The sequence below is a fragment of the Chenopodium quinoa genome, unplaced genomic scaffold (genome assembly GCF_001683475.1).
Source record: "Chenopodium quinoa cultivar QQ74 unplaced genomic scaffold, ASM168347v1, whole genome shotgun sequence".
NCBI classification, from domain to species: domain Eukaryota; kingdom Viridiplantae; phylum Streptophyta; class Magnoliopsida; order Caryophyllales; family Amaranthaceae; genus Chenopodium; species Chenopodium quinoa.
The window spans coordinates 85,507-97,245 of NW_018745611.1; the positions used below are offsets into that span (position 1 = coordinate 85,507).

At 35.9% G+C, this 11,739-nt stretch overlaps 1 protein-coding gene across 1 annotated transcript; it reads right to left on the reverse strand.

Annotated features, from left to right (window-relative positions):
* Positions 1-689: 689 nt before the first annotated feature.
* Positions 690-1,820, reverse strand: LOC110716560. The gene has a single exon (XM_021895188.1). The coding sequence runs from the start codon at positions 1,818-1,820 to the stop codon at positions 690-692; it is 1,131 nt and encodes a 376-aa protein (XP_021750880.1).
* Between the last annotated feature and the right edge of the window lie 9,919 nt (positions 1,821-11,739).

The window sequence follows — 11,739 nt, forward strand, 5'->3', positions numbered from 1 at the left end:
AGCTTTGTTGAATACATTTGACTTTCGTTTGATTCAAATAGCTTTGTTCGAATGTGTTAGACTTTTAGTTGATTTTGTTTGAATGTGTTTGACTTTCATTTGATTCAATTAACTTTGTAGAATGCATTTAACTTTCATTTGATTGAAATAGCTTCGTTGAATGTGTTTGACTTTCATTTGATTCAAAAAGTTTTGGTTGAATGTGTTTGACTTTCATTTGATTTAAAAAACTTTGTTTGAATGTGTTTTACTTTCATTTGATTCTTTTATTGATAAGTAAGAGATTTTATTATCAAAACAAAGAGGGCAAGCTTTCACCCAAACTACACGAGCCAAAAGGCCAAAACAAACACAAACAACAAGAACACAAACACACTACCTAACTATAGCTTACCAAGACTAAAATGGTGAATCCATTTACAATGTTCTCTTTTCCAAGAAGTATCTATACAGCCTCTAACTCTATCTACATTTTCAATTTGAATAGCTCTACAGAGAACTCTAGGAAGAATAATAGCCTTCTTCCAATAGGCATGGTTACGAGCAAGCCAAATATGGTAAACCACTGCTGTGAGGACTTCCAGGACTACCTTCCTCTTGATCTTATCCTTCATACACCTCTTCCACCATCTCCAAGCATCCCAAATAGGCTGAGAAGGAACTTGAATACCAAGCCAGTGACTCACCTTTCATATACAAGCCTTGCTGTAACTGCAACTAAAAAACAAATGAGCAGTATCCTCTTCAGCTTCCCCACACAGCAGACAACTAGCATCTTGACAGATATTCAAAGAAGCAAGCTGTTTCCTCATTCTCAATCTATTCTGGATAGCCATCCAAGTGATAAAGGAGTGTTTAGGCAGATTATAGGGATTCCAGACCCAATTCACCCAATTCACAGTAGGTAGATCACCCTGTAACCATTTGTAAACTTCTGAGATTTTGTAGACACTGTTCTGCCAGCAGTTCTGACTGAAACCAGCCTTTAAATCCTCCTTAATAGCACAAAGTTTTTTCCAAGCCCAGCCAGCAGATTTCTTAGGGGTATAAGTCCACCAATCATCCTCTTTAATGTAGACTGAGTGCACCCACATGACCCACAGGCTGTCCTGTTTCAGAGCTATTTTCCAAATGTATCTACCCAGAGCTGCTTTGTTCCATAACCCAATATCCCTGATGCCTAAGCCTCCAACAGCCTTAGGCTTGCAAATCCAATCCCAAGCAACTGGAGGGGTCTTGGACAGAACAACATTGCCTCCCCATAAAAAAGCACGACAGAGCTGGGTTATTCTATTCACAACCCCAACAGGCAGGAGAGCACATTGAGCCCAGTAAGTATGCGTACTCATGAGGACAGAATTAATAAGTGTCACTCTAGCAGAGTATGACAGATTTCTACTAGACCAACAAGTGATCCTATTAAGCATTTTATCTACAATACTATCAAAATCAACAATTCTCAAGTATTTAGCATTCAAAGGAAGCCCAAGATACTTAAAAGGCATCTCACCTACTGTGAACCCAATACAGTGAATGATCTGTGACCTGGCAGTGACAGGAACATTACCAAAATAGATGGAAGTCTTCTCAGCATTAGCCTTCAAACCAGAGCATTTTTCAAAGGTCTTAAGCCCCCTAGCCAGCAATTCAATAGAATCCTTATCACCATAACTGAACAACATCAAATCATCTGCAAAAATAAGGTGGTTGAGACTCAGGCCCTTGCATCTAGAGTGGAACTTGAATCTGTTGAGCTTGCTAATCTTCCTCATCAATCTAATAAAGTATTCCATAACAATCACAAACAAAAGAGGTGACATTGTTATGGAATACTTTACTAGATATCACCTTGTCTAATCCCTCTCTTACCCTTAAAAAACCCATGAAGGCCACCATTAATCATCACAGAAAAAGAAGGAGAACAAACACATTGCATAACCGAGCTAACAAACTGATCAGGAAAACCTAAGGCAGACAACATATCCTTTATGAAAGACCAATGCACTGAGTCATAGGCCTTCCTAAGGTCAACTTTAACAGTGCACCTAGCAGCCTTCCTTTTATTATTGTAATCCTTGAGCATGTCTTGACAAACAAGGATGTTGTCCAATATAGACCTCCTAGCTACAAATGCCCCTTATACCTCATCAATCAGACCAGGCAAGACTTCTTTCAATCTCACACAGAGCATCTTAGCAATAATTTTGTAGATGACATTACAACAAGCAATTGGCCTAAATTGGCCTACTTGTGTAGCATTATCAACTTTTGGAACAAGGGTAATAAGAGTATTGTTCACTTGTTTAAGTAACCTGCCATGCCTAAAGAAATCCAGAACAGCATTACACAGATCTTCCCCAACTATATTCCAAGCAGCCTTGTAGAAGCCACTAGAGAATCCATCTGGCCCTGGAGCTCTATTATCATCCATACTCTAGAGAGCATGTTTCACATCCTCAACATTAAACACCCTGCAAAGATGACTGCCCTGATCATCATTTAAGACTGGACCCTCAGCAATGACACTATGATGGAGCACTCTGTCAGCATCAAAATGAGAACCGAGCATGCTTTTATAAAAATTGGTGAAAATATCAGCAATCCCCTTAGGATCATTAGTTATCACCCCATCCTCCTTTTGAATGCTAAAAATACTATTCTGTACTCTTCTTTTTCTAATACAGGCATGAAAAAAAGGAATATTCATATCCCCTTCTCTAGCCAGTGAGCTTTGGCTTTCTGTTTAAGAAATTTGAGAGTAGCTCTGTAACTTCACTGTATCTCTTTCTGGCCTCCCCTTCCCTAGCAATGAGAATATCATCACTCGGGTCTTTATTCAAGTCACCTTGAGCCTTGAAAAGAGCCTCAGCAGCTCTAGCATCTTCATCTTCAATATGTGATCTCAACTGAGAATTAAGCTCTTTAAGCCTAACCTTAACTCTCTTCAGATTCTGGATCACCCTGAACATAGCAGAACCCTGACCTTGATACTGCCAGGCCTCATGAATCACCCTAGAAAAACATGCACACTCAGCCTAGTAATTAAAAATTTTAAAAGGCTTTTTATCTCCAGCTGTGCTTTCCAAGAAAGTCACAACACAAGGATAATGATCCATCAACCCTTCAGGCAGAAATTCAACATGAGTTTGCTGAAAGGCAGAACACCAGCTATCATTACCAAAGATTCTATCAATCTTAGAACAGACTCTAGCAGAGCCCTCCTGTTTATTATTCCAGGGATAAAACATCCCACCAGACTTTAGTTCAATCAAATTACTACTCCTTACACACATCCTAAACTTCTCAACTTCAGAAAAAGAAACTGCAGACCCAACTCTATCATCAATGTTCAAGACATTATTGAAATCCCCTCCTACAATCCAAGGACCAGCCACCCAACTACTGATATGATTAATTTTGTCCCATAAGTACTCTCTCAGATCTGGGCTGTTGAACCCATAGACTACTGTATACCAGAAAGTAACCCCTAAACCCTTGTGGAGAACTTTAAGGTGTATAAACTGAGCATCAACCTCAACTATATCTACACAAAACAAATCTGGTTTCCAAATTATCCAAATTCTGCCACTAGGATGTTTGGAGTAATTAGCACCAACAGCCCAATCACCCCCAAAATGAGCAAAAACAGATCCAAACTTCATAGTCTTAACCTTCGTTTCAAGAAGCCCAAACAAACTGATTTTATGATGCTTTAAGAACCATAAAACATCACAAATTCTATCAATTTGGTTAAGGCCTTTTATATTCCAAAAACCCAGACTATCCATGATAGGGGTTGGTATGAATTCCACCCCCCCTACTACCAAACAAGACCCTCCCACTACCAACAATCTTCCAACCTTCCCCAGCAGGATTCATCTGAGTATCCAATTCCACAAAAGAAAAAGAAATTTCACCATCCTCCTTACCATTCAAACTATTCAGAATTGAAAACCGCCCTGCACTCTTTTCCACTCTATTGTTGTCATCAACTTTCTGATTCTGATTTTTCATGTCTTTTCTAACAAGCCTCCACACTCTCTGACCCTGTGCTAGTTGATTGCTCCTCCTGGGAGCCCTCAACTTAGGAAAAACATCACCCCCATGTCCTATTCCTCCACATTCAGGGCAGACTATTGGCTTCCAATCATACACAATAGCCTGACTAACTAAGCAACCATTCTCATCCATAAACTCAATGTTCTCAGTGAGTTTATTCCCAATCTTCACTTCAATAAGTAGTCTAGCATAGGCAATAAGCTCCTTCGTAGCAGTGGCTCTATCCATCTTGAGAGGTTTCCCAATTAAGCTTCCTATCTTCATCAAGGTAGATTGCCCCCCAAAATCTAAGATCAAGCCCAGGGAGCCTGACCCAAACTGGTACAGCCTCAATCTTCTCATCATTCAAATCCAATCCAGGCACCCATTTTTTAGCAATCACTGGCTTCTTGTCAAAAAATACAGGTCCAACATTCAAGGCTCTCTCCCTACCTTCACTTCCCTTGAACCTTACTACAAAGATACCATTATTCATAGGGAAAATCTTGTCAACCCCAAATCTTCCCCAAGTTCTTCGAATAAAACCTGAAAAAGCTACATTATGAGGCTTACCACACAGAACATAGTAAACAATCGCACTATTCCAATAATCAATTTCAGGTTTCACATCATCCATTGTTAGTTTCAAGAATCCAGTTCTCCCACCAATATCTTCATTCTTCTTAGAAAAATCCCTCGCACAACTAATATCCATACCTTCATCAGTAACAGAATCAAACTGTGCTCTCCAATTTAAACCCGATTTCTCAGAATCCCCAATAACAGGGCATCTAGGGTTAGGGGTACAATTGGTTTCATTGGCCGAATTACTACCAAGATTATCATTACATAACATCATAATAGGAGTAGGATTGATCAAATTTCCAGCAATCACATCCTCTATTTTCTCTTGAGACAACAATGGAGGTGAAGAAGAATGGATTACCTGAAGCCATTGGTTAAATTGGTCACGATGCATCTCCTTCTCTTCCTCTGACACCTCTTTGCTAGGGACTTCCTAAACCGAAGTCTTTTCCAGCCAGCTTTCAATGGAAAAGTGCCCTAAACCCACACTAGCATCATCCTTTTTCGTAAACTTCTTCACATTAGAAGGGGACTTTTTCTTCTTCTTGGATTTGGAATTGGAAGCTTTCTTGGCCTTTTCCCGTCCCTTCGCCATTGCAAAACCTTCAAAGAAAGGTGGCGGGAACCACCCCTAACCAAACACACGCGTTTCTTGTTTTTCTCTCTAGACTTTCTCTCTCTAGACTTACTTTCATTTGATTTCTTCATTTGATTCAATAAGCATTGTTGAATACATTTGAATTTCATTTAATTCAAATAGCTTTGTTTGATTGTGTTAGACTTTCATTTGATTTAAAAAGCTTTGTTTGAATGTGTTTGACTTTAATTAGATTTAAAAAGCTTTTTTTGAATGTGTTTAACTTTCATTTGATTCAATAAGCATTGTTAAATACATTTGACATTCACTTGATTCAAATAGCTTTGTTTGAATGTGTTTGACTTTCATTTGATTCAATTAGCTTTGTAGAATGTGTTTGACTTCCATTTGATTTAAAAAGCTTTTATTTGATTCAAATATCTTTGTTTGATTGTGTTTGACTTTCACCTAATTCAATTAGCTATTTAAAATGCATTTTACTTTCATTTGATTAAATAGTTTAGTTTGAATGTTTTTACTTTCATTTGATACAAAAAGCTTTGTTTGAATGTGTTTGACTTTCATTTGATTCAATAAACATTGTTGAATACATTTGACTTTCATTTTATTCAAATAGCTTTGTTTGAATGTGTTAGACTTTCATTTGATTCAATTAGATTTGTAGAATGTATTTGACTTTTCATTTGATTCAAATAGCTTTGTTTGATTGTGTTTGACTTTCACCTGATTCAATTAACTATGTAAAATGCATTTTACTTTCATTTGATTTAAATAGTTTAGTTTGACTGTGTTTGACTTTCATTTTATACAAAAAGCTTTGTTTGAATGTGTTTGACTTTTATTTGATTCAATTAGCTTTGTAGAATGCATTTCACTTTTATTTGATTTAAATACCTTCGTTTGAATGTGTTTGACTTTCATTTTATTCAAAAAGCTTTGTTTGAATGTGTTTGACTTTCATTTGATTCAATTAGCTTTGTAGAATGTATTTGACTTTCATTTGATTCAAATAGCTTTGAATGAATGTGTTTGACTTTCATTTGATTCAATTAGCTTGGTAAAATGCATTTCACTTTCTTTTGATTCAAAAAGCTTTGTTTGAATGTGTTTGACTTTCATTAGATTAAAAAAGCTTGTTTGAATGTGTTTGAAATTCATTTGATTTAATAATCATTGTTGAATACATTCTACTTTCAATTGATTCAAATAACTTTGTTTGAATGTGTAAGACTTTCATTTGATTTAAAAAGATTTGTTTGAATGTGTTAGACTTTCATTTGATTTAAAAAGCTTTGTTTGAATGTGTTTGACTTTCATTTGATTTAATTAACTTTGTAGAATGTATTTGACTTTTCATTTGATTCAAATAGCTCTGTTTGATTGTGTTTGACTTTCACCTAATTCAATTAGCTATGTAAAATGCATTTTACTTTCATTTTGATTTAAATAGTTTAGTTTAAATGTATTTCACTTTCATTTTATACAAAAAGCTTTGTTTGAATGTGTTTGACTTTCATTTGATTCAATTAGATTTGTAGAATGCATTTCACTTTCATTTGATTTAAATACCTTCGTTTGAATGTGTTTGACTATCTTTTTATTCAAAAAGCTTTGTTTGAATGTGTTTGACTTTTATTTTATTCAAGTAGCTTTGTAGAATGTATTTGACTTTCATTTTGTTCAAATAGCTTTGTTTGACTTCCATTTGACTTAAAAAGCTTTGTTTGAATGTGTTAGACTTTTATTTGATTCAATTAGCTTTGTAGAATGTATTTAACTTTCATTTGATTCAAATAGCTTTGTTTGAATATCTTTGACTTTCATTTGATTCAATTAGCTATATAAAATGCATTTTACTTTCATTTGATTTGGATAGTTTAGTTTGAATGTGTTTGACTTTCATTTGATACAAAAAGCTTTGTTTTGAATGTGTTTGACTTTCATTTGATTCAATTAGCGTTGTAGTATACATTTCACTTTCATTTGATTTTAATTTTTTTTTTTGCATGTGTTAGACTTTCATTTGATTTGAAAAGATTTGTTTGAATGTGTTTGACTTTCATTTGATTCAATTAGCTTTGTAGAATGTATTTGACTTTCATTTGATTTAAATAGCTTTGTTTGAATGTGTTTGACTTTCATTTGATTCAATTAGCTATGTTAAATGCACTTTACTTTCATTTGATTTAAATAGTTTAGTTTGAATGTGTTTGACTTACATTTGATACAAAAAGCTTTGTTTTGAATGTGTTTAACTTTCAAGTGATTCAATTAGCGTTGTAGTATGCATTTCACATTCATTTGATTTAAAGTGCTTCGTTTTAATGTGTTTAACTATCATTTTATTCAAAAAGGTTTTTTTACTTTAATTTAATTCAAAAAGCTTTGTTTGAATGTGTTTGACTTTTATTTTATTCAATTGGCTTTGTAGAATTTATTTGATTTTAATTTTATACAAATAGCTTTGTTTGAATGTGTTAGACATTCATTTGATTTAAAAAGCTTTGTTTGAATGTGTTAGACTTTCATTTGATTTAAAAAGCTTTGTTTGAATGTGTTTGACTTTCATTAGATTCAATTAGCTTTGTAGAATGTATTTGACTTTCATTTGATTCAAATAGCTTTGTTTGAATGTGTTTGACTTTTATTTGATTCAATTAGCTACGTAAAATGCATTTTAATTTCATTTGATTTAAATAGTTTAGTTTAAAGGTGTTTGACTTTCATTTGATACAAAAAGCTTTGTTTGAATGTGTTTGACTTTCATTTGATTTAATAAGCATTGTTGAATACATTTGATTTTCGTTTGATTCAAATAGCTTTGTTCGAATGTGTTAGACTTTCAGTTGATTTAAAAAGCTTTGCTTTGAATGTGTTAGACTTTCATTTTATTCAAATAGCTTTGTTTGAATGTGTTTGACTTTCATTTGATTCAATTAACTATGTAGAATGCATTTAACTTTCATTTGATTGAAATAGCTTCGTTGAATGTGTTTGACTTTCATTTGATTTAATAAGCATTGTTGAATACATTTGGCTTTCATTTAATTCAAATAGCTTTGTTTGAATGTGTTAGACTTTCATTTGATTTAAAAAGCTTTGTTTGAATGTGTTTGACTTTAATTAGATTTGAAAAGCTTTTTTTGAATGTGTTTGACTTTCATTTGATTCAATAAGCATTATTGAATACATTTGACTTTCATTTGATACAAAAAGCTTTGTTTTGAATGTGTTTGACTTTCATTTGATTCAATTGGCGTTGTAGTATGCATTTCACTTTCATTTGATTTAAATACCTTCGTTTGAATGTGTATGACTTTCATTTTATTCAAAAAGCTTAGTTTGAATGTGTTTAACTTTCATTTGATTCAATTAGCTTTGTAGAATGTATTTGACTTTCATTTGATTCAAATAGCTTTGTTTGACTTCCATTTGATTTAAAAAGCTTTGTTTGAATGTGTTAGACTTTCATTTGATTCAATTAGCTTTGTAGAATTTATTTGACTTTCATTTAATTCAAATAGCTTTGTTTGAATGTGTTTGACTTTCATTTGATTCAATTAGCTATGTAAAATGCATTATACTTTCATTTGATTTAAATAGTTTAGTTTGAATGTGTTTGACTTTCATTTGATACAAAAAGCTTTGTTTTGAATGTGTTTGACTTTCATTTGATTCAATTAGCGTTGTAGTATGCATTTCACTTTCATTTGATTTAAAAAGCTTTGTTTGAATGTGTTTGACTTTAATTTGATTCAATTAGCTTTGTAGAATGTATTTGACTTTCATTTGATTTAAATAGCTTTGTTTGAATGTGTTTGACTTTCATTTGATTCAATTAGCTATGTAAAATGCATTTTACTTTCATTTGATTTAAATAGTTTAGTTTGAATGTGTTTGACTTTCATTTGATACAAAAAGCTTTGTTTTGAATGTGTTTAACTTTCATTTGATTCAATTAGCATTGTAGTATGTATTTCACTTTCATTTGATTTAAAGTGCTTCGTTTTAATGTGTTTAACTATCATTTTATTCAAAAAGGTTTTTCGGACTTTCATTTGATTCAAAAAGCTTTGTTTGAATGTGTTTGACCTTTATTTTATTCAATTAGCTTTGTAGAATGTATTTGACTTTTCATTTGATTCGAATAGCTTTGAATGAATGTGTATGACTTTCATTAGATTCAATTAGCTTGGTAGAATTCATTTCACTTTCATTTGATTCAAAAAGCTTTGTTTGAATGTGTTTGACTTTCATTTGATTCAAAAACCTTTGTTTGAATGTTTTTTGCTTTCATTTGATACAAAAAGCTTTGTTTGAATGTGTTTGACTTTCATTTGATTCAATAAACATTGTTAAATACATTTTACTTTCATTTTATTCAAATAGCTTTGTTTGAATATGTTAGACTTTAATTTTATTCAATTAGATTTGTAGAATGTATTTGACTTTTCATTTGATTCAAATAGCTTTGTTTGATTGTGTTTGACTTTCACCTGATTCAATTAACTATGTAAAATGCATTTTACTTTCATTTGACTTAAAACAGTTTAGTTTGAATGTGTTTGACTTTCATTTTATACAAAAATCTTTGTTTGAATGTGTTAGACTTTTATTTGATTCAACTAGCTTTGTAGAATGCATTTCACTTTCATTTGATTTAAATACCTTCGTTTGAATGTGTATTGTTTCGGGGTTTTCTGATGTCCTGCGGGAGAGTTACAATTCCGAGATTGGAACCGGACGCCTGTACCTGCAAAACAAACGGATGTTCCGGATGATTGGAGATCCGCCTCCGACGGTCAAGTTAGTACTTGATTAATGAGTAATTAATGCGGAAATTAAAGTGATTGGGTCTCTCTAGGTGAGAGTGTTTAATGTGTGTAATCTGCGTCCTCTCCCTTAATGAGGATTAAGGGAGGTATTTATAACCTCGGGAAACGTGCCAATCTAGGTTTAGGTTAACCTTGGGCTGATTGGGCTTCCCTCGGAAGTTGGGCCTAGGTGACCGGCTTCTCCATTAGGCATGGAGTATGCCACGTGTCATGACATAATAAGTCCAGGATGGACGAATAAGCGTGTGCCACGTGGCAAGCCCTGAGAGGTCCAACTGGGGGACACTTGGCAGGACCTGATTGGCCCACGTGGCGCATTCCGATTGGTGGGAGAAAAATCCCCTAATCATTTGCCCCTCACAGGTGGCATGTGACTGGTCACGTGTTACCTGTGACAGGTGTCGCCCTGTAACAGGCGACGGCCTGCTACAAGTGTCACTCGGCGAGAGGCCGAGAGATTCTTCCGCCAAAATTTTGAATTCTGGAAGTGACCCTTTGCCTTCTCACTTCGCCTATATAAAGGAGTGTTGACTTCGGTCATTTTCACACTTGAAAACTTTGTGAGAGAACATTCGGACCCCTGAACTTGCTCTGACATTTTGGACCCTTTCTGCCTACCGCCTGCTCTGACAAACCGACTGCAAAGGATTTTCAGAACTTCATCAATCGTCAGTCGTTCAGGTAACCGTCGGTTCTCTTACTCTTAATTTTCTCTTTACTTTATTCTTTTTTAAAATGGCACCACGGAAGCACACGACACGACCTAGGTTAGTGATCCGCCGGTCACCGGGGACGGCTGAATCTAGGACTAGGAGTGCCGCCTGCCCTTTTCTGGACCCATCTTTGCCCTTTATACAAAGTCCGACTGTATATATGTGTCTATGCAGAGCATGATGGCCAGAAAAAAAAAGACTGCCAGGATCTCAAACTCAGACGGCTCCTCCCACAGGGTGCCGATTAGTGAAAAATCTGACCAGGCGCCAGATGTGGAAGTGAAACAAAGCGGCTTGAAAGCCGGCAGTTCTGAGGGAGGAGTCAAAGTGACCCCTTCGCATTTTACAGTTGACAATTCTACATTCTCTACTTCTCCTTTTAAAGGAGAGGAGGCGGGCCCCTCCGGGAGAGGGGAGGAGTCGTCCTCTTCGGACTCGTCAGAGGACGAATCCGAGTCTAGCTCTTCTGGCCATGCTTCTCTGGACACAGAAGAGAAAAACAGTCGCCTACAAGAGGCGAGGCTTTCTCACGCAGTTGAGAAGGGGGGCGATTGGGCGGAGCCATCCGCCTCTCACCGAGAGCAAAATACCCCCTACCACTGCACGGTACCTCGGGGCCGGATCACGGCCATGCAAGAGAAAGTGGGGAGCTTTATCGCAAACCACACAATGGGCCCCGACTTTTTAGTGTTCGTGCCAGATCCAGAAGACACAGTCGTCTGGCCGGCTGGTACCAGTTATGATGGCGCCTGCTTTGGCTGCTACGAGGCGGCCATCAAGGCTGGGCTGCGCTTCCCACTACACGCGGTTGTTCAACGGATCTTGGGTGGGTATGAGTTGTGGTTATGGCAGTTAGCCCCGAACTCCTGGGTCAACGTACTCGGCTATGTGGCCGGGTGCGAACTGCACGGGGTGAAGCCGAACTTCGAGGCTTTCGCCCACATGAACTACCTCAGTCGGACCCCTAAGG

Coding starts and splice junctions, on each gene's coding strand:
- LOC110716560 (XM_021895188.1), bottom strand. CDS start 1,820: ATGTCACCTCTTTTGTTTGTGATTGTTATGGAATACTTTATTAGATTG.